We start from the raw sequence: 23,906 nt of genomic DNA on the forward strand, positions 1-23,906 counted from the left end.
AAAATAACATACATAAATTTAATTTACACAATTAAGGATGACAATTTCCCAGACTTTAGGGATAGTAAGAATATCATTACAATTTAAGTTGGGTCTGACTTAGGGCTTCAGCACTTTCTTTATATAAATGCTCATGTTTATATAATGATCTGTGTAGAAGTTTGTGTTTTTCCATTTAATCCTATGGTTTGGGTTTTCAACTCTGTGTTGTGTGAGGCCAGATTTGTGTGGTTTGATAAGATGGATATGGTCTTGATGTTCAGAGATGTACTTAATAATGGATCTTCCTGTTTGTCTGTAGTAAGACAACTTACAGGAACATGGAACTTCATAAACACCAGGTAGCATCAAATGTGAGTTTGTCTTTAGGAGAAGGTAACAAATTAGAGATCTGGTTGATTAGTTTGTAGTTAGCAGCAAGTTTGTATTTCTTCATAAATTTTTGACAGACATTTGGAGATGCCTTTAACATACAGTATGGGAATCCTACGGACTTGTTCTCGTTTAGATTGATGTGTGGGGGAAATGAGATGATTTTTTGAGTTGATTTTGGATTGTATCCATTTAGTATTGCTGTATTTTTGATGATTTCTAATTCTTGGTTTAAAGATTCTTTAGAGGAGCAAAATATGTGTGCTCTGGCTACTAATGATTTAATGATGCCATATTTTTGAGATGGATGGTGAGCAGATGAATTGTGAATGTAACGACCTGAAAACGTCTGCTTATGATAGACAGAAGTGGAGATGGAACCATCTTCTTTTTGTTGATGTGTAAATGCAGAAAGGAGATATTTCGTGAAGATTATTTTTCTAGTGTGAATTTGATGTGAGGATGAAGAATGTTGATTTTATCTAGAAACAAGTATAGTTCTTATTCAGAATGACTCCAGATGGCAAATACATCAACATATTGTAGCCGCATTTTTGGTTTAGGTTCAAAAGTAATAATTTTTTCTTCAAGGTGTTCCTAAGTTTGGTGATAAGGGAGAGCCCATTGCTCTTTCTTCCTGTTGTAAATTTTTTCTTTCCATATGAAGTATCTGGATGTAATAACAAATTTGAATAATTCCACAATATCAGATGGAAATGTTTGAATTAAAAAGTATTGTCTCCTTGTCGGGAATATTAGTGAAGAGGGAGACAATGTTGAAGCTAATTAGCATGTCTGTTTCTGACAGTTGAATGTCTTTTATTTTTAAGTGAAACTGTGTTGAATTTTTAATTGAGGCAGAGTGGCTTATGAGAGGACGGAGAAGGTTAGACAAAAATCTTGATAATTTATAAGTTGGGCTGCTAATAGAATCCACAATGGGTCCGAGTGGAAAGTTTTTTTAAAGGTTTCTTGATCTAAGGAAGTGGTTTTGTCGAGTAACTTGTTGAGTTTCTTGAGCTGCCTTTTTGTAGGATCATAATCAAGTTCGGTGTATGTATTTCCATCTTGAAGTAATAAATTCATTTTACGGTCATATGAATTGGTATCTAAGACAACAGTGGTATTTCCCTTGTAGGCTCTGATGATGACTTAGTTTAGTGGATGGTGGTTAATTTTCCTATCTTGCTTAAACAGAAGCAGTTGAATTCCATTATGTTGTTCACTTGGACATTACCCTAACTCAGTCTTTGACAAAAACAACAAAATCTTAAGAGTATGCTGAGGAGCAATTGAAAGAACTATTTTGGAAATAGAAAAAATAGCAAAGTAAAATTCAAGCATTAGTAGGTCACAAAAATTGATGTTATTCAAAGAGCCAAAAAATTGAAAAGTGAAACTGGGCTGGCCATTTAGCCTGGGTGAAAGATGGTAGAGCACAGTCCTTAGTACAGTTTGAATTTCCAGAGAAAGCAAGAAATCCAGAGGATTTCTTGCTTTCTCTGGAAATTTCATAGGTATGAAATTTCTGCATTTCATCCTCTGGATGAAATGAGATAATGGGAATAGTAAATCACTGGATGAGGATGGTCTTTGAAAAGTGTGGAGAAATTTTGGAGAAGCCTGTGCTTAGCAGTAGGATCTAACAGGTTGATATCATGTTTACTATTGATCATCTGGGTATTGTTATTAGTATTGTTGATTAATGAAATTTTAATATCAGAATACTGATCATCAGGAGCTGTTGTTAATTACTTGTCAGTTCATCAATCAACTGACAAGTAATTGGTGTAATGGAGTATTTACACATCATCAATATTTACAGAACAGTTGTTGTGTTCAGCTTTCTTTATAAAAAGCATTAATTCAGCTTCTTTTTTTTTATAAAAAAGTATTAAAAATGAATTTTAAAATTAGCTAATGTTAGAGTTCCTGAGACATTGCTCAAGTCTTTATGATTCGTTCTCATATTGGTGTAAAATCTTGTATAGATAGAAATTTTACATTAAATTCTTTCTATACTGATTTTATTTAGGAATATAAATTAGATTGATTTGTTTGTAATTTTTGAAAAAATCTAACGGTTGAATTACTGTACAACGACAAAGAAAAATATGTATAAAAGAATTGTAAATAATAGATTTAAGACAAAGAAATGTTAAATTAAAAATTCAAATAATTTTTAAGTAGTACAAATACAAAAGAGATAAGAATATAATTTTACAATGGCGCAACCGACTTAATTTTACATTGGTAAAACCTAAAATATTTACAGCTACCTTTATTATATAGTCCTCTAATGCAGGAATTAAAAGGTAATTTTTAATGAAGTATATTTTATTATTATTTGACACCTCCAGGGAGTCCAAGGACTCATCGAGTGAGGGCATGTGCTCTACAATCCTGTCCTCACCATTCAGTTGCCAACTGACTAACCACAAGTACACCAACTCTATCTACCGCCAACCTCCACTGTTATTTCCACAGACAATCGCAAACATTCATGCCCATGGCAGGATTCGACCCTGCAACCTTTTGGCTGGAGAGTAGATACACTATCCACTAGGCCAATCAGGCCGGCAGTATATTTTACACATACCTTTCCTGGAATGTGGAAATTCTTTACTAATCATTGACAAAATCACTAGTACATTAATAGAATGGAAGTATAAATTTATTTCAAAGTTTTAGGGTTTTTTTTTTTTTTTTTTCACCTATAGGTATGGAATTTCAAAATTCATAGTGAATGTAAAATTTAAAGATTTTAGATAAATGCAAATTTTTGCCAGTACAGAACTAGAAATTCAAAAACGTAGAAGGCAGAATAAAATTTCCAAAACCAAGAGTTTCAAAATTGAGAAAAGATGTGATGTGAATGATAAAGAAGCCTGAATGGCAAAGAAATGGAGCTAGCTGAAGAATTAATAAGTACCAGATCGACATAATCGGGGTGACTGAAACAAAAAAGACCAAAACTGATGAGATCTTTCTGAGCAATAAATACAAAATGTTATATTCAGGCAATGACAATCAAGGAAAAGAAGGAGTAGCCATAGTATTCAACACAAAATACGAGGCTAATCTTCTTGAATGGCAGTCAGTCTCAAGTAGAGTAATGTGGGCAAATATGAGAATGGGGAACTGGACAATGAGACTTATTTGTGCCTATGGTCCCACAGAAGGTTCTACTAAGATAGAAGTGGAGGAATTTTTTGAGGTTTTAGAAAAAGCCACTGACACAATGAAAAATTAAAAGTTGGTCCTTGTTGGGGATCTAAATAGCAGAGTAGGAAATGATTGTGAGACATACAAAAATATTTTGGGAAAATTTGGAGAAAAGAGCAAAGCTAATAATAATGGCAAATATCTGTTGGATTTCTGCTCAGGACATGGACTGGTTATTACTAACACCATGTTCCAACATAAAAATGTGCACAAATTCACATGGAGAGAAGAGGCTAGGAATAAGAAAAGTCTCATTGACTATGTTATTGTTGATAGTGATGTTTTCTCCCTGGTGCAGGACACCAGAGTGTACAGAGGATTTGAAATTGGAAGTGATCACTATTTAGTCTTCAGCAAGATAAAATTGAATTTCATATTGAAAAGAAAAACATGTAAGAAAGTTTTAAAGCGAATAAAAGTTGAGCAGCTCTCAGATGTGAACTGTAGACTAAAATACACAAAGATTATTGAAGAAAAAATGAAAGAGTTTGAGAACAGGAATCAAACCTTGGAGATTCAGTGGCAAACGCTGAAGAAAACATTGATTGATTCTGCCAGAGAGGCATGTGGTGAGGTTGTCTGTAAGGATAAAAAAAATCAGAACTCCCTGGTGGACACAGGAAGTTAAAGAGGCAGCGAAGGAAAAGAAGAAAGCATATCAAAAGTTCCTGTCAAATAAGTCAGCTTGTGCTCTTAGAGAATATAGAGACAAATGCAAGAATGCTAAACACTGTGTAAAACAAGAATATAGAAAATAAATATCAAGAAGATGGCAAAATATTCTGGAGATTGTTGAAGAAGCCTAGAAATGAAGGAAAGAGTGCTGTAAAAGGAGTTAGAGATGATAAAGGTGACATGAAAACGGGAGAAAAAGATATCCTTGAAGTATGGAGTAATTACTTTGAACAACTTCTAAATGAAACAAGCAGTGAGGATAGCACAGTGCTAAAAAACACTGACCAGGCATGCAGTCAGGAATACATATCCATACTTGAAGTAGAAAAAGTCATCAAAGACTTGAAATATGGAAAGCCAGCAGGAGTAGATGATATTCGACCAGAAATGCTGAAGTATGGTGGTGTAAGAGTCTTACAGTGGCTCCACTGCATAGTTCAGAAGGCCTGGACAGAGGGACGAATTCCCGATGATTGGAGTAAAGCTCTCATAGTACCCATATATAAAAAGGGAAATAAAACTGCATGTGAGAATTACAGAGGTATTTCCCTACTGAGTGTTCCTGGCAAGATCTATGCAAGTATACTTGAGAAATGGTTGAGAAGAATTGTGGGAAAAAAGCTTGGTGAAGAACAAGCTGGATTCAGGCCAAATAGAGGCTGTCAGGATCAGATCTTCACTTTACGACAAATAGTCGAGAAAGCATGGGAATATAACAAAGATCTGTATTTAAGTTTTGTCGATTTGGAAAAGGCATATGACAAGGTGCCAAGAGAGAAGCTATTCAATATGCTGCAGTTATATGGTGTCATTGGGGCATTATATCAAGCAATACTTATTCTTTATTTGAGTTGTAAGTCAGCAGTTAGAATTGAAGGAAGTACAGGAAGATGGTTTAATGTTAAATCTGGTGTGAGACAAGGATGTGCATTATCCCCTCTGTTATTCATTATCTATATGGATCACATTATGAAGGAAAGTGGTATTAAACATGATATCAAAATTGGAGATGTTAATGTCAGCTCTTTGCTTTATGCGGATGATGTTATACTTCTAAATAAATCCGCTACAAGTCTGCAAGATTCTCTGACTAAATTGAATAGTTCTTGTAATAGATATGGTATGAAGGTCAGCAATAAAAAGACAAAGACAATGAAAATAGGCAGAACCATTGAAAATGTCAACTGTGTTGTGAATGGAGAACCTGTGGAACAAGTAAAACATTTCCGCTATTTAGGCATGATTTTTACTGAAGATGGTAAATTAAATATAGAAATAGACAACAGAATCAGCAAAGCTGGTATGGTGGGAAGTCAATTGAATAAATTCATATGGAATAAGAGAAAAATTAATCGTAACACTAAATTAGCTGTATACAAGAATGTTCAAACCAGTTTTAACTTATAGATCTGAGAGCTGGGTCAGAAGTAAAACACTTGACCAAAGACTAGAGACCACAGATATGAGAGTCCTGAGAAAGATTATAGGCATGAACAGATGGCATCAATGGCAATATCATATTAAAAATGAGGATATTAGGAAAGAACTTGACATTGTCAGTATCCAGGAATGCATTAGCAGAGCTAATCTCAGGTGATATGGTCACTTAAAAATGGGCGAGGAAAGATTAGCAAAACAAGTGTTCTCTGTCAGGTTGGCAGGAAAACGACCCAGAGGAAGTCCAAGATATAGGTGGATTGATACGGTACAAAGTGCCTTAGATGATAGAAATGTAAGATCTGATAGGAGTTCTGACAAGTAACAGACTGATTTGGAGGAAAATTGTAGATAAGAAATTAATAATGATGTAAATTTTCATGTAGTACTATCATATCCTGTACAACCATTGAGGGTACATAGCAGGAATTTGATGATGATGGTGAATGATAAAAATGAATGAATCTGAAAATGGAAGGCTTCGTTATGATGTAATAATCATTTCAGAAGGAAAGATCAGAAACATGTTTCATTTTAGTATACAGAATAGATAAAAAGATCAGACTAAAAAAAAGAAAGGGTACTGTTTTAATGAGAATTAGCCCATTTTTTTTTTGTAAGAATTAAGTGAGATGGAGGGAATTCTTTTAACCAAACTGTTGTTTAAAATAATTCCTAAAAGATTTTCTCTGCTTGCTCACATCATTAATTCAGATGCATTTTTATATCATTATATTTACTTAAATTTCCAATAAGAATCGGAAATCTTATGGATTTCATACTTATTGCTACCTTAAGTAGACATGTCTCCTACTGGAGAGGTGAATTACTGATAACAAAAATAATATCCATCCAAAATTATGTTTCAAAAATTTTGGAATCTGACATTTTACATGTTCAAACAGGATCTGATATAATAAAATTAAAAATTATGGAATTGTAAATGGCAGTTAATCCAAATGTTCCTTAACCTCTGAAAAAGCAGTTATTTCTTAGTCTTTAAGACTTCCACAAGCACAGGCTAAAATCAAATATTTCATTAAGAAATGTACATTGAACTGCGTTATCTGACTTGGGAAACATCATCTTTAGATAATGGAGTGTTCTGTGTGGTGAAGGCCTCTAGAAAGATGCACATATGGTGATGTGTGAGCATAAAGTGGCACTATCATGTAGTAGATTTCATTATCACAATAATAGTGCTCTTGGTCACATCATAAATTTCATAAAATCTGTTAACTTATGATGCATAGAGAAAAATGAACTGTACTTCTGTTTGGAATATGAAAGGTGAGTTTCTTAAAATTAATACAAAACATTACATAAAACAAATATGCACATTTCAAAAAATAAATAAATAATAAATATATTTATTTGTCATGTTGTACCATCATTTTTTATTTTGGTTTAACCAATAAGAATACAATTTGGTCGGCTAAATCCCAAATTGCCAGCCCATCCTCGTTCGTTCAGTATCAAAGTAGATACCCAACAGGGTGCACCACGAGAAGGTGAGGATTGGACATTAGGTCAGAAGCCCTGGTCGGTTCTCCGCATTCCTTTAAAGTCTATGTGGAGGTCTCCTCTCAGTTATACAGCTTTGACCCTTAAGCACCCCTGGTGCTTAAGGGTCAAATCTGGTGTGAGACAAGGATGTACATTATCCCCTCTGTTATTCATTATCTATATGGATCACATTATGAAGGAATGTGGTATTAAACCTGATATCAAAATTGGAGATGTTAATGTCAGCTCTTTGCTTTATGCGGATGATGTTATACTTCTAAATAAATCCGCTACAAGTCTGCAAGATTCTCTGACTAAGTTGAATAGCTGTTGTAATAGATATGGTATGAAGGTCAGCAATAAAAAGACAATGAAAATAGGCAGAATCATTGAAAATGTCAACTGTGTTGTGAATGGAGAACCTGTGGAACAAGTAAAACATTTCAGCTACTTAGGCACAATTTTTACTGAAGATGGTAAACTAAATATAGAAATAGACAACAGAATCAGCAAAGCTGGTATCGTGGGAAGTCAATTGAATAAATTCATATGGAATAAGAAAGAAATTAGTCGGAACACTAAATTAGCTGTATACAAGACTGTGTTCAAACCAATTTTAACTTATGGATCTGAGAGCTGGGTCAGAAGTAAAACACTTGACCAAAGACTAGAGACTGCAGATATGAGAGTCCTGAGAAAGATTAGAGGCGTGAACAGATGGCATCAATGGCAATATCATATTAAAAATGAGGATATTAGGAAAGAACTTGACATTGTCAGCATCCAGGAATGCGTTAGCAGAGCTAATCTCAGATGGTATGGTCACTTAAATAGAATGGGAGAGGAAAGATTAGCAAAACAAGTGTTCTCTGCCAGGTTGGCAGGAAAACGACCCAGAGGAAGACCAAGATATAGGTGGATTGATACGGTACAAAGTGCCTTAGACGATAGAAATATAAGATCTGATAATGTTGGAGTCTTGACAAGTAACAGACTGATTTGGAGAAAAATTGTAGATAGGAAGTTAGTAATGATGTAATTTTTTCATGTAGTACTGTCATATCCTGTACACCCCTTGAGGGTACATGGCAGGAATTTGATGATGATATATTTATTTGTTTGGAGTTCCCCTTTTTTTCACCCCCATCTCTTAGGGCAGGTTGAGCCCTCTTAATGAGGGGTTGAGTAAATTTATGACTGTAAATGCATGTGCATGTGTTCACAGGGCCAGTTTTTCTATTTTTAGAGAGGAAAAACCCAAGTTTTCAGTTGGAAAAAAATTCCTCTAACTCCAAATGAGACTGACTAACTCACTTTTAGTTGAAGGAGACCAGATAAACTTTCCTCACATCATAGACATGAATCAAACCCAGGTCTTTCCAACCAAAGGGCTTTGTCTATACTGACTGAGCTATGGAGGCTCGTTGATAAAATAAATAAACATATCACTTCCATCTTCTTGCATTGGATGAGGTAACAACAAACCAAAGTTTGCACTATGGAATGAGAATGTTTATAAGTAGACATTTTAAGAGAGGTGTACTAGATGTATTATATATTTAACAGATATAGAGAAACAGAATTTATTAAACTAATATATTTTATCTAATATTACATGGGCATAGCATGTGCATTCTCATAACACAGCTGTGACTGAGATCCAAGTTAATAGTCACATAATGCATAACTCATAACTTGTCAAGATAATATAGATATTTCATCTCATATCTCATTTTGAATGTAGTTAATAGATCTCTCTTCTTTCCCTGATGATGTCCATGCAACAGTGTGCAAAATATACTGGAATTTTAACACACAAGCTGTAAGTGTGTAAATGGTCATACTGTCATATATAATAATATGAAATGGGAAGTTTTTCCATGCAGTGAACACAATAATTACAGCTTACAATGCACTGTATTTGTCAACTTAATTTATATTTTCAGTTTAAATTGTGCAGATAAGTTTATAAAAGAATAAACAGTGGTGGCCCGTGAAGTTTTAAATGGGGTGGGGTGCTGCCTATTTAAAAAATTATTTTTTCCTAATCAGTAACCAATTTATTAATAAATAAATCTACAGGTTTATTTTTTAATAAATTGGTTACTGATTAGGAAAAAAGAATTTTTTCAAAATTATTTTGTATAGGCAGCACCCCCATTTAAAACTTCACTGGCTGCCACTGAGAATAAATATATTTGTTAACCAAATATGAGTGAACAGCAGTTCCCTCTGATATGCATGATGTTGTAAGTGTTTTGTGTCAGTTAATTGAATATTTATTTGATGCTAATTTTTCATATTCCAAACAAAAGTACAGTTCTGGCTTTTTTATTTATTTTTTGTCAATTGCATCCTTTTTCTGTATACATTATTTATTCTTATTAATAGAACCATACTTACCTATGTGAGATGAACATTTAAAACATTGCAAAAAAAGGGGGGAGGGCAACATGCAACTTGTTTAACCAGAAATGGTCACAATTAAAGTAGAAGAAATAATTTACAACATACTAAGTATTTTATCTGTTGGCATATAAGACGATATTTGAACTTACAAAATAAATCCCTGAAACCAAGGTATGTGTTGTCAGGGTATAAAATCTGAACCTTTGAATTCAGTAATGAGAAACATCAAGTGATCATGTAGATCCTGTGTTAATATAGTGTATAGCAGTGTTATGTTAGATCTGCATGCAGTGTTTTAACAAGCTTTTAGCATGCTAATATACTGATTTATTAGCATATTAATATAATTGTATATGAAGATTTCTATATAATAAATGTATTTGGTAGGGCAAACATTTGGTAGGACCACCTGCGGTCCTCCATTCATATTAGGGGTTGGATGGCTCTGGTGGCCCATTCTGTATAAAGAAAAGAAAAGAAATAAAGCCCAGGTAGTCTCAATATGTCCGGAACGGTGGTCAGAGTAATGTAGCAGGCCCTGCAGTATTGTCAGTCCGTGACTGCTATAAAGAAATTCAATGCAGAAATTAATTGAATATTGCTACTTGGAATGTAAGAGGATTGAATAAATATGGGAAATTGGCTAATGTGATGACAGAGATGGAGAGATGGAATATTAGTATACTAGGAATAAGTGAAACCTTTTGCCAAAGGATCATCAGATTTTAAGTTGAAACTTCCAAATGGCAAGATATACAAAGTATGTATATCTTACCATTTGTCAGGTGGTGAAATATCAAGGAGTGGTGTAGCATTCATTGTAGAGAAGAAAACTAATAAAAACATTATCCATGTCATCAAAAAATCAGAGCATTGGCAATTCTAGTGAAGTCTAAACCTAGAGATATGCTGATCATTCAAATATATGTTCCTACAGAACAGAACGAGAAGGCAGAAATAGATAACATGTATAATGAAATAGAATGATATATAAAGGAAGTTGGAGGCAAGAAAGATAGTTATTTGTGCTATGGATGACTGGAATGCAAAAGTTGGATCAGAGAGAACATCTACACGTGTGTCCATTTGGACTTGGAATTCAAAGAGAGAGAGAGGAAAAAAAACTGATTTCTGTAACAACCATAGTCTCATCATAACTAACACTTATTTTGAGCCAAAACCAACAGCAAGATACATATGGTGAAGTCTGGATGGAAGATACAAAAATCAATTAGACTATATTGTGGTCAGTAAACGTTAATTCAATGGAATATGGAACTCGGAGGTGATGGTAAGTGCCGACTGTGGATCTGATCATAGACTGGTCTTAATGAAGATGAATATTCACCTGAAAACAATAAAAATTAAGACAGTCCCTAAAATGGGATCTGCAAGTGGTACAAAATCCAATAGTCAAATCAACATTTAATGAAACTGTTTCAGAACTGCTGCTTGCACAATTGCAAAACGAAAATGAATCCCCTCAGTGGAATAGACTACAATCAGCTATCATAACATCTGCTAAAACCACAGCAGTAAACAAGAAGAAAGATTAAAAAACAAAACAAAACATGGATAACACAAGAGGTATTGAACTTTATCGAGGAAAGAAGAACATAGAAAAGAGGAGCAAATGAAGAAGAAAGAGTAAGATATAAAAAATTGAATAAAAGAATCAAACAGTTATGCAGGAGATTGAAAGAAAACTGGATAAAAAGGTAGTGCACTGAGATAGAAGAATTACAGAATAGGAACAAAAAGCATTCCTGAAAGTGAAAGAACTTAATGGAAAAGCAAAACATACAGTCTAATAACATCAAGGACAAAGATGGAAACATAATCATTGATAAGGAAAAGATAAATGGAAGATGGGTGGAGTACTTATCAGATCTCTATGATGATAATGGTAACATGATAGATAATTCACGACACCTTAAGTTAAACATAACAACAGATACCACTTTAATGACAAGAAAGGAGATAGAACACATAATTAAGAATCTTCCTAATAATAAATCCCCTGGGTGCGGTAATATCCTGGCTGAGTTGCTGAAAGCTTTGACTGGCTATAATAACTATTTAGTGGAATCCATTCAGGACATTATGAAACAATAGAATTACTTGAAGTTTTTACAACATCTATATGTATACCTATTCCAAAGAAAAATAATTAACAAAATTACGAGGAATACAGAACTTTGAGCTTAATATCCTATGCAACTAAAATTATTTTAACCATTGTTAATAGAGAAATTGAGTGAACAACAAAGGCTTCAGAAGAGGAATGGGAACCATTAACGCTATCCTGGAACTACAAATACTAATAGAAAGATCATTTGAAAGAAATAGGATCATTTACATATGCTTCATAGACTTTCAGAAGGCCTTTGACTGGATAAAATAATAAAATGTTCAATATATTAGATAAATTAGACATAGAAGATCATGTACTTCAGATTATTATTATTATTACAAGCAACTCCAGGGAGTCGACAGACTCATTGAGGTAGATCCTAACATCATTGTCAAGAACAACTATTCGACATTCACACAGTATCTATCATACCTCGCCTTGAACTCATTCACAGTCATGGCACCCACAATAGACTCTGGCAGCTTATTCCACTCATTCACCACTCTCCAAGTAAAAAAACCTAGCTCTAACACCCTTGCTAACCACATTCTTGCTCAGCTTCCATGTATGGCCACTAGTCCTCCCACCACCAGTCCTATTCTCAAAAATATCTTCTCAATTAATCTTATAGAAACCCTTCAGTAATTTGAACGTCTCAATCATATTACCCCTTTTCCACCTATCAACCAATTTCTGCATCCCACAAATCTTCAACCTGTTCTCATAAGGTTCATTCCACAGCCCTGCTATCATCTTGGTCACTCTTCTCTGGGTCCTCTCCACCTCCTCCCCATCAAGAAGAAACCCTGGCACCCATATCTGGGCACAGTAGTCTAGATGTGGTCTTATCAAGGCTCGATACAGAGGAACAATAACTTGTTTGTCTCTGCTTGTTAAAGTATTTTTCAGCAACCAAGTGATTTGATGAGCTGATTTAGCCACTTTTGCAATGTGCCCCCTAAACTTCAACTCCTATCCACCAACACTCCCAAATCCCTGGCCTCATCAATCTCTTAGAGTACGGTTACACCAATGTGATATACTGCTGCTAATCTTTTCACTCCAAAATGCATAACCTTACACTCTGCCACATTAAATTGACATCCATTTTCCTTAGCCCAGTCCTCCAAACTAACCAAATCATCTTGCAAAATTTTGACATCCTGTGCACTCACTATTGCTCTATTCAAGTTTGCATCATCAGCAAACAAGTGAACACTTCCTCTCAGATTCTTTCCTATATCGTTAATGAACAAATTGAAAAGTAGAGGTCCAAGAACAGAACCCCGTGGCACACCACTAGTCATCACAGGCCGTCTTTTGGACTCTACTCCTGAATAAACCACTCTCTGATATCTCTCCATCAACCACCCTCCTATCCATCTCACCAACTCTATATCCATCCCCATATGCTGCAGTTTACTGATTAGAATTCCATGTGGTATCCTGTCAAAGGCCTAAGCAAGGTCCAGTAGAATCACTGTAAACTTATTACCCTTATCCAGTTCAGCCGTCACTGTGTTATAAAACCTGAGCAAGTTACTGAGGCATGATCAACCCTTCACAAAACCATGTTGTCCCCCATACAGTATCCCATTTTCATCTATCCAATCCTGTATTTTTCTCTTGACTAATTTCTCCAAGACCTTGACAATGACTCCTGATATACGCATGGATAGGCTTATGTGTTCGTCAGACATGTTGTATAGTTTGCCCACCGTTTGCAGGTCCCTGCTTCGCGTCTTTCCAAGAATAGGCGATTCATGCTGAAGGGGAGAAAGAAATGAAGGACGTCCGAATTGGTCGCCAACATGCGAAATCACGTGCTTTATAGGTAAAATTTTCCAACTGTTATATTATACAAGCAACATAGTTCACTACAATAATCATAAAAGAGAAGTTAATTTTCCGGCCGGTAATAATAAACAACTCATCCCACAATACGGACTGATTACCCTATCATCGGAATGGGTTCTCCTTTTTCTGAGATGCTCAGAAGTGTCGAGGGACCTCAAATCGGTGGGCGAACTATAATAGGTTTCACGGTATGATAAGAACACAGATGGTTAAGAAAATAACTATTTATTAACTTAAAAGCTAATATTTCGCTGGTATTATATCCAGCATCTTCAGAGCACACAACACAAAATTTGTTACAAATGCAAGACAACCACAATCCGGTGTTACAGTCGGGCTAGTATAAGTGATTGCAGCGTGCAACACAAGACTAAAGTCCTAATATGGCGCCATCTAGGTTTAAAAAAAAAAAAAAAATTTCAAGTTTTGAAATAGTAGTCTAAATGATAGTTTGAAAAAATATAAATTAAAAAATAAAAGTAATAAATATTAATTTGTTCTTAGGATGACTGTCTCCCAAATCTTTAGTAGATTTATACAGCCATACTTGTTAAGGTTTGGAGTATGTTTTAAGGCTTCTGTTGATTCCAGGAACAACCTCTCTGACTTGTAGAAGCTTCTGTGCATTACTTTTGTTTCTTTCCAATTGATCCTGTGTGCAGGGGTATCCAAAGCATGGTCTGCCAGACCCGACTTACCATATCGAAAGTGTAGGATATATTTTTTGTGTTCACTGAGGTGGATGTGATATGCTAATCGGTCAGTAATTTACAAGCAGCAGTCTTGGAACCTCCTATATGCAGTGGAACTATTTTCCTCTCTTTCCATCCCATCGGGACTAACCCAGACCCGAAACTCAAATTAAACAAAATGGTCAAGGGCACTGACAATTCTTTAGCCGCTTCACATATGACACAAGCTGGTATACCATCCAATCCCACTGAAGTATTGACATTGAGGTTTTGTAATAGACTATTCACCTCCACTTCATTCACACAATTCCCGTATAATCTATTAGTTCATTCATTCCTGCAATGTCACCACCTGGATGATATACTCTTGCAAAGTGCTCGCCCAGTAATTCAACTATATCAACTGATTTGGTTACCTCCTCACCATTGGCATTCTTTAAAATCATTCTGCCATATACATTTTTTCTTTTACTTGCAACATATCAAAAAATTATAAAAATGATTTGCACCCAACAGAAAATGCAGCTGTTTAACTCTGAGACTTCTGTAGTGAAAATAAAAAGAGTAGTTAGACAGGGCTGCATCCTTTCACCAAATCTATTTAATATTTACAGTGAGACAGTGATGAAAAAGATTGAAAAACAAAATATAGGAATCAGTATCAGTGATATAAAATACAACAATCTTAGATACGCTGATGATGCCATTCTAATATCAGAAAATTAATCAAATTACTACAGCTACTAATTAGAGAAAGTAGAGAGTTTGAATTAGATATGAATTCAAAAAATACAAAATTTATGAAAATCGCAAAAGAATACAGATCCAAACCAGAAATATTCATAAACAATATGAAAATTGAACATACGACAGAATACAAATATTTAGGCACCTACTTTACTGCAGATGGAAAGCAACATAAAGAAATAAAAATAAGAACAGCTATAGTTAAAGATGCCTTCTGGAAAAATAAAGATCTTTTCAGAAGTAGTTCTGTGGATATCGAGACAAATAAAAGAATGATAAGAACATTGGTGAGACCTGGATATTCAAGAAGAGAGTATGACAACAGATAATGGCCTTTGAAATGTAGTGCTATAGAAGAGCTCTGAAAATCTCATGGACAGAACATGTGACAAATACAGATGTCCTGCAGAGAATGAGAATACAGAGATCTTTATTACAGGAAATGATCCAGAGAAAGATGAGATTGGCGGTAATGTATTGAGAGGTTCAGCAGGACAGAGGATACTAACAGTTTTAGAAGTAAAAATTATGGTAAAAGGATGAAGAGGTAAAAAAGGACATGGCTTGAAGATATAAGCTCATGGACAAGTTCACATAGCTATGCAGAAACAAAGGAAAGCCACCAACAGAGAGAACTGGAAGGACTCGGTGCTGCACCCTCTCACTGATGAAGCTACATGAAGAGAGAGAGGGCAAACGTAGTTTTTTTTTTAAGCTAAATCCTAATTAACCTTATATACCCAGTTGTCTTGTGTTCTGGCATTCACAGTATTTATCAAATAAATCTTCCTTTGTTTGAAATTTGGCATTTCTAGTGCATCTTGTTTAACAGCAGGAAAAACTGTTTCTGAGAAAGATAAGTGTATGCTCAATCCTGAAAATTTGAGAACAATGAAATGTTGAGTATCACTTTGGTTTGTTTGCAGCAACCAGTTGCCATTTTAATTTTCAGTTTCATAGAACTTCTATTAACATTTCTAATAATGAGGTAGTGTAATCACTAAAAATCACTATAAAAATGTAATCATTATAAATAAAACAGAAAACAAACACATATGGGTAGGTATTTATAATATTATCATGAGATACTCTATGGGGTCATTAGACTCATTTAGGGAGGCTCTAAACATGCCAAGCACATTAACACAGTAACTGTCATGCTTTGCTATGAACTCATTCACAGTTATGACACAACAACAGACTCTGGCAACCTATTCCACTCATTCAGCACTCTCCAAGCAAAAAAAAAATCTAGTGCTGACTACATTCTTATTCACTTTCCAAGGATGGCCCCTAATTCTCCCACCATCAGACTGTTCTGAAAAATTTACTATAAATTAAAGATACCAAGAAATTATATTCTCGGTTTAATCCTTTATCCAAGTGTAAGCGAACAAAGTTTGCTTGTGAAGTAACTTCACGACTGGGTAACTCGCATATGGAGACTAATGACTTCTCATCACTTGCTTAGTATCCCATAATGGAAAGCACATCCTTACGGATACATATAATGCTATGCATTATGGGAAGGGTCACTTGAGGTGTCATTGGTGGGTCCTGACCCAGAAGCGATACCAAGGTTGAGGTAATGCAGAAGTCATATTTCCATATACAAGTAGCCAAAAGGTATCGCACCTTATTACTAAAATACTGTGGATTAGAGATAGATGTTGAAAGTTAATAATTGAATAATTATTAACTTTCAACAATTAAAGTGTTTATTCAAGTGTAAGCAAACAAAGCTTGTGTGTGAAGTTACTTCATACAAAAACTTTGCTTACAGTTGGATAAAGGATTAAACCAAAAATATAATTTTTTGGCATCTTTAATTTAGAGTCATACAGGATTTCGGTTTATGGAGGATGAGGAAAGTATGAGAGGGCACCCTTGGAAGCTGGGAAAGAATGCCACCAAAAATTTTGTCTTATTGGTATACTATATAACTGTAATATTGAAGGTCATTTTGCATTTCTAATTTGATATTTCCGATCTGTGCATATTCTTACTGTTCAATGAGTTAAAAATTCTCTAAGGACATAACTATAGCCAATTAGCAAAAATTGTTAAAGTGAAATAGGCTTCTCTGTTATGGCTTGTGATTTTCTTTAATGATAAAACATTTTTTTTTAACTACTTATATGTAGCTGAAATGCAATAAACTATGGGTCATACTCTGCAATCATGATAATTCAGTGCAAGGTTGTTGTTTTTTTGTCTATTATTACTATTATTACGGGCAACTCCAGGGAGTCATTGGACTCATCGAGGGAGGCCCCAAATCATATTCATCACAACTATTTGACATTCATACAGTATCTATCATACCTCGCCTTAAACTCATTCACTGTCACAGCATCCACCACAGACTCAGGGAGCGCATTCCACTCATTCACTACTCTAAAAGTAAAGAACCCAGATCTAACACCTTTACTAACCACACTTTTGCCCAGTTTCCATGGATGTCCCCTAGTCCTCCCACAACCAGCCCTGTTCTCAAAAATATCTTCTGAATTAATTTTATAGAAACCCTTCAGTAATTTGAATGTCTCAATCATATCTCCCCTCCTCCGCCTATCAACCAATTTTTGCAACCCACAAATCCTCAACCTGTTCTCATACGGTTCATTCCACAGACCTGCTATCATCTTGGTCACTCGCCTCTGGATCCTCTCCACCTCCTCCCCATCAAGAAGAAACCTAGGTGACCAAATCTGAGCACAGTAGTCTAGATGGGGTCTTATCAAGGCTCGATACAGAGGAACAATAACCTGCTTGTCTCTGCTTGTCATCGTATTCTTCAGCAACCAAGTGATTTGATGAGCTGTTTTGGTCACTTTTGCAATGTGTCCCCTAAATTTCAATTCCTTATCTACCAACACTCCTAAATCTCGTGCCTCATCAATTTCCAGGAGCACGGTTCCACCAATGCAGTAAACTGCCGCCAATCTTTTCACCCCAAAATGCATAACCTTACATTTTGCCACATTAAACTGACATCCATTCTCCTTAGCCCAGACCTCCAATCTATCCAAATCATCCTGCAAAATTTTGACGTCATCTGCATTCACTATTGCCCTACCCAACTTCACATCATCCGCAAACAAATGAATTGTTCCTCTCAGATCATTTCCTATATCATTTATGAACAAATTAAACAGCAGTGGTCCAAGAACAGATCCTTGTGGCACACCACTAGTCACAGGCCGTCTTGTGGACTCTACTCCCGAGTAAACCACTCTCTGATATCTCTCCGTCAACCACCCTCCTATCCATCTCACCAACCCTATGTCCATTCCCATATGCTGCAATTTACTGATTAGAATTCGATGTGGTATCCTGTCAAAGGCCTTGGCAAGGTCCAGTAGAATCACCGTAAACCCATTACCGTTATCCAGTTCAGCCGTCACTGTGTTATAATACGTGAGCAAGTTACTGAGGCATGACCTACCCTTCACAAAACCATGCTGTCCCCGATACAGTATCCCATTTTCTTCTATCGAATCTTGTATTTTCCTCTTGACTATTTTCTCTAAGACCTTGACAATGATTCCTGATATGCTAATCGGTCGGTAATTTACTACAGCAGTCTTGGAACCACCTTTATGCAGTGGAACTATTTTCCCCTCTTTCCACCCGCTTGGGACTAACCCAGACCCGAGACTCAAATTAAACAAAATGTTCAAGGGTACTGACAATTCTTTAGCTGCTTCTCGTACAACACGAGCTGGTATACCATCCAATCCCACAGATGTATTGACATTAAGGTTATGCAATAGACTACTCACCTCCACTTCATTAACCACAATTCCCGTATAATCTACTGGTTTATTCGTTTCTGCAATGTCACCACCTGGATGATATACTTTTGCAAAGTGCTCACTCAGTAACTCGACTATCTCAACTGATTCAGTTACCTCCCTACCATCGGGATTCTTTAAAATCAATCTGCCATGTACATTTTTCCTTTTACTTGCTACATATCTAAAAAACTGTTTAGGATTCTCTTTAGCCTGCATGGCCAATGTTCTTTCGTAATCCTTTTTTGCTTTTCTTACCACACTCGTCACCCTTCTGGCCTGTGCTTTATACCGTTCATGTGCCTGCCGGTCACCCTTCTCCTTAAATTCCCTCCATAGTTGTTTCTTTTTTTGCAACTCAATCTTAATGGTGTTATTCATCCATTTAACCCCTACTTGATTTATTATTCGGACTCTAGGTATGCAGTTAGCCATTGCTTCATGCAAGCACTTCTTAACTACCTCCCATGCACTATCAACTTCTAGTCCTTGCAGTTGTACATGCCATGGCACTGAACCAATCAAATTCCTAAGCTTGTCATACTTTCCAGCCCGATAATTCCACATGTACCCTGTCTTAATTGAAAATTCTACACCTTTAGCCACCTCCCAAGTTAAGACCCTATGATCACTCTCACCGATTGGTGGCAATGTGGTCATATTTGTTACAGCCAAATCCTCAGATGTAATTACTAGGTCAAGCACTCTCTGACCCCTAGTATTTTCCATTACATGCTGTCGCAGATAGTTATCCCTTAATAACCGCATAAAATCCAGTTCCTTCCTCCCGTGTGTCCTCTTCTCACTCCAATCAATGCGACCATAGTTGAAATCTCCCATAATAATCACCCTCCTTCCACCCATTTCTTCTATTTGCTTGTGCATACTGTCACCACCATCTTTTCCATCACCTGGTCTATAGCAGCACCCAATTGTATATTTAGTTCTGCTAGCCACAATCTCACACCAAATGGCCTCAAATGTGCTCTTTTCTCTATCCTGCAATTCAACTTCTATTCTCCTTGGCTGGAGCTCATCAGCTATCATCAACAATACTCCTCCCCCCATTTTATTCTCTCTGTCATTCCTGAACACACTATACCCATCACATTCAATCCCACTAGTTATATCATCTACAGTCAGCCATGTTTCACTAATACCTATAACCTGTGGTCTGGAAGTGCCAACCATGGCCAAAAACTCTTCCTTCTTGTTCCTAATACTCCTAGTATTAGTGTACGTGAATTTAAGACCCCCATTAGCCCCAACCATACCTTGACGCCTTATATTAACTATCCCACTCAGATTTGTTGTCCTTATTTGCTCTGGCATATTAAACAATTCATTCAGGTCTTCTATCATTTCCATTTTATCTCCTTTCAAATCATTCGTACCTGCCACAACAATCATTTCTTTCACCCTTTCCTTTTGCTCTGTAATAGACGCAGTTACGTCCTTTATGGTCGCACCAGGTTGGTACGATTTTGTCAAATCCTCTACTAACACACCTCGTAATAACGAGTCTCCATACAGCACTCTATCCTTCATTCTGTTCATGTTCACATTCATATGTCTATTTTTCCTGTCATACCTTTTATTGTTGGTTGGTTCATTCAGTCTACTTTTGTTCATGCACTCTAGCTGCTGTTTTGCTCTTTCTATCGCACTATTCAACAACGCTTCAACAATTCAACTCAAATCACTATTCAACAATAGTATAAAGGATAGTTTTTGTTTTCTTTAATTTTTTCTTTAGCTACAATAAATTTTTCAGTAAATATTAATTTCTTTGTATGTTTGATGATAATTCAGTAAATCAGTAAAATTTAATTATTCCTTTTATAAGTAACCTAAACATGCTTCAAAGTTACTTATTCATGCATTTAAAAAACATTATTCTTTATTACTCATTCATAGACATCTACATCATTGTTTAAGCTGTTAATTTCTTAAATCCTTGGTAAATTTTCTTAAAAAAATTTGTAATTTAATTTTTTTTGAGCAGCGAGAACAGGGCCAAGGTTAAGTGATACATTCAATGCTGTTACCTCGCCAGAAAGAACAATTCGATCTAGGTCAAAAGGATCTTCACAGTCGCAACGTAAGTTCATCCCTTTTTTATGAAATTCTACATATTCTAGAATGGCTATAATAAATATTGTGGCAGTAATATATATCATTGCATTGCACTTTCTGAAAGTGTACAAATAAATGAGCAACAAAAGCACATGACTGTGTGATGATTATATAATAAAGAATTTCATATAGCAGTTGATGAATTATGGATTATTGGTGAAGAATAAAGGTTGGAAGTAGCTTAAAGTTTCATGTTTGGTCTCTTTAGCACAATTATATGACCTTTATATCTATCTCTGATACTGACGTACCGTAAGTTTACAGCCCTTCATGGAAAGTATTCGAATAATAATAGATGTGATCATATGCATATCAAATACTTTTATTCTGCTTATCACCATTATTAGTGTAAAGCAGAGCCTTCTAATTTGCATCACTGTGACTCATAAAATGAGTTTCTCATTGTAGAACTTTCGTTGTTGTACTTGCTGTATTATTTTTTTTAAGGTCAGTCTCAAACATTTGGACTAGTTGATTAGAAGAGGCTGTTCGTGTTATTTTTTAAATAAGGTTGTTGTCATTGGCAGGAGGGAAATGCTAGGCGAGGATGGCCGTTCTGGAGAATATAGACAGAATACAAGAAGTGAAATTGGTTCACTGGATTAGTACATATATAGAGTTAAACTGTAGAAAAGGCAGAATCAGAAATGCGACCATTCACGAGACAGTAGTTGGAATAAATTCATATTGGATACTAGGAAGAAGAATTTTGAGGGAGCATTTGTGGTGAATCACTATAAGAACAATATTATTGAGAAGCTTAACAGGAAGCTGTTGATATGATGAGGTTATGTGAGGAAAGACAAGGTATCATTAAAACAAGAAAAATCTTATTTCTATCTGATATTAGTATATTAAATCTTTTATTTAATATATATATATATATATATATATTTTTATGTTTGGCCCATACACAGGAGGTTGGTTGGTCAACCTATAGTACATTAGTACCGTGTATGGGTAGTGGGTTGGGAAAGGAAGAATTTGTTTACATTTGAATGACTTTGAATTGTATTCCTTGTGCAACACAGCAGGTGGGAGACTGTTCCACAGTGCAGCAGTTGCAGGGATGAAGGAGAGGAAAAGAAACTTATTCTGTTTGATTCTAGGTGTACTGTGAAGGATCAAACAGAAAAAGAAACTTATTCTGTTTGATTCTAGGTGTACTTGTGCAGCAGCTGCAAGTGTTCCAATGAACTTAGTACTGAGAGGAGGAATTATTGATGTTATTTCAGATGAGCATTTCCCATGGAAATATTTGTAGAATATACATGCTGCGGAGCCCATACGTCTGTGTGAAGGTGGGGGGGGGGGGGGGTTGGTAAGGGATGGGTCATTGATAAGTCTAATTGCTCTCCTCTGTATCGAGTCGAGCATTTTGAGAGAGCTTTTAGGGCTCCCACCCCCATATGTGGGAGCAGTATTCAATAGGCTGACGGATTTTTATAATGTTAATAGCCGTTTGGGGGTGAAGTAATGTCTTGAGCCAAAGAGAAATCCTAGTTTTTTTTTTTGAGGCTGAGGATGCAATAGTTGTGATATGTTTATGCCTGGAGAGGTTTGATGTGAGGGTGATTCCAAGAAGTGAGATCTGATCTCAATCTGTCTGGAAATTTGGGTATCATCAAAAAGGATACTGGGAAAAAAGGGTTCTTTTTTATGGGAAATAGTACAGAACTCATCAAGGGAGGGCACTTATTCTGCAAATCTATCTCCATCACTCAATCCACCAACTATGACAAACTGTAACTACACCAACGCTATCTACTGCTCACCACCACCACTAGTACTTTCATAGACAATCACACATCCATGCACACGGCGGGATTCGAACCCTCAGCCTTTTGTCTGGGAGTGGATATGCTAACCGCTCGGCCAACCAGGCCAGTGTGTTTAGAGAGTGTTCACAAAAGTCTTTGCTCATAGCCTTTGTACAACTTCTTATAAACCTAGCACAACCAAAAGAACAGGCAGACATTTGAAGTGGCTTTGTTACAAAGTTATAGCTTTGGCCAGACTGGTGCTTTCAGCACCACAAATTCCTCTCGTTCATTCCAGGAGTATCCAAAATAAAGGAGAGGAATTGGTGGCACTGATAGCATCAGCCTGGCCAAATATTATTGGGATCACTGAGATGTGGTTGACAGAAGAGGATATAATAACAGGAATAGTAGCGGCAGGGTACAGCATTTTTCGGCAGGATAGGAAGGGAAAGCGTGGCGATGGAATACTGCTTATGATAAGTGACGACTTATGTCCTGTAAGAGTGGAGGCTTTGGAAGGCAGTGAAACTAATGATTTTGAAAGCATATGGTGTGACGTAGAAATGGGCACGACAGGATATTTAGTGGGGTGTTGCTACAAATCAAGGAGCACAGAGGGCGGGTACCAGGAGACGTTTAGACAGTTGAGCTTGGCTAGTGCAAGAAGAATCATTGTTATGGGAGATTTTAACTACAGCAAGTATAAATTGGGGGAGAGGAAGATGCATGTAGTAATAAGGGAATGGAATTTCTAGAATTCTTGAGGGACAAATCTTTTATGCAACATGTAATAGAGGGAACAAGAGGTTCAAAAGTTTTGGATTTGGTTATAGCATCAGAGGAGTTGATAATAACTGAGATGACATCTCTCCCACCAGTTGGAGAGAGTGACCATGTGATTTTGACTTGGAAGATGAATAGACATGCAGGAGTATCAAAGAGACAGGAACATGTGTGGAATTATAAGGCAGGTGATTATAATAGTCTTAGACATCAACTTGGGGAAGTTTCATGGAGGGTGGAATTGGAATGCCTGGATATCATTAGTGCTTGGGAAATTGTGAAGGAATATTTGTTAGCGGCAATAGTAAGCTGTATTCTACAAGTGAAGAAAAGGACACAGTTTGGTGTAAAGTGGATAACAAACAATATTAAA

General features: G+C 36.0%; 1 protein-coding gene across 8 annotated transcripts in view; it reads left to right on the forward strand.

Moving 5' to 3' along the window:
- The window catches only part of chb (CLIP-associating protein), a 723,643-nt gene that overhangs the window by 450,593 nt on the left and 249,144 nt on the right, over positions 1–23,906 (forward strand). For all 8 annotated transcript variants that reach the window (XM_090405359.1, XM_090405362.1, XM_090405366.1 and 5 more), the window contains one exon: positions 20,857–20,952. In XM_090405359.1, the coding sequence (XP_090261485.1) occupies positions 20,857–20,952 (96 nt within the window). The remainder of the gene's footprint in view (positions 1–20,856; positions 20,953–23,906) is intronic.

The sequence above is a fragment of the Typopeltis vanoorti genome, chromosome 15 (assembly GCF_054136105.1).
Source record: "Typopeltis vanoorti isolate ZY-2024b chromosome 15, IOZ_Tvanoo_1.0, whole genome shotgun sequence".
Taxonomy (NCBI): Eukaryota; Metazoa; Arthropoda; class Arachnida; order Uropygi; family Thelyphonidae; genus Typopeltis; species Typopeltis vanoorti.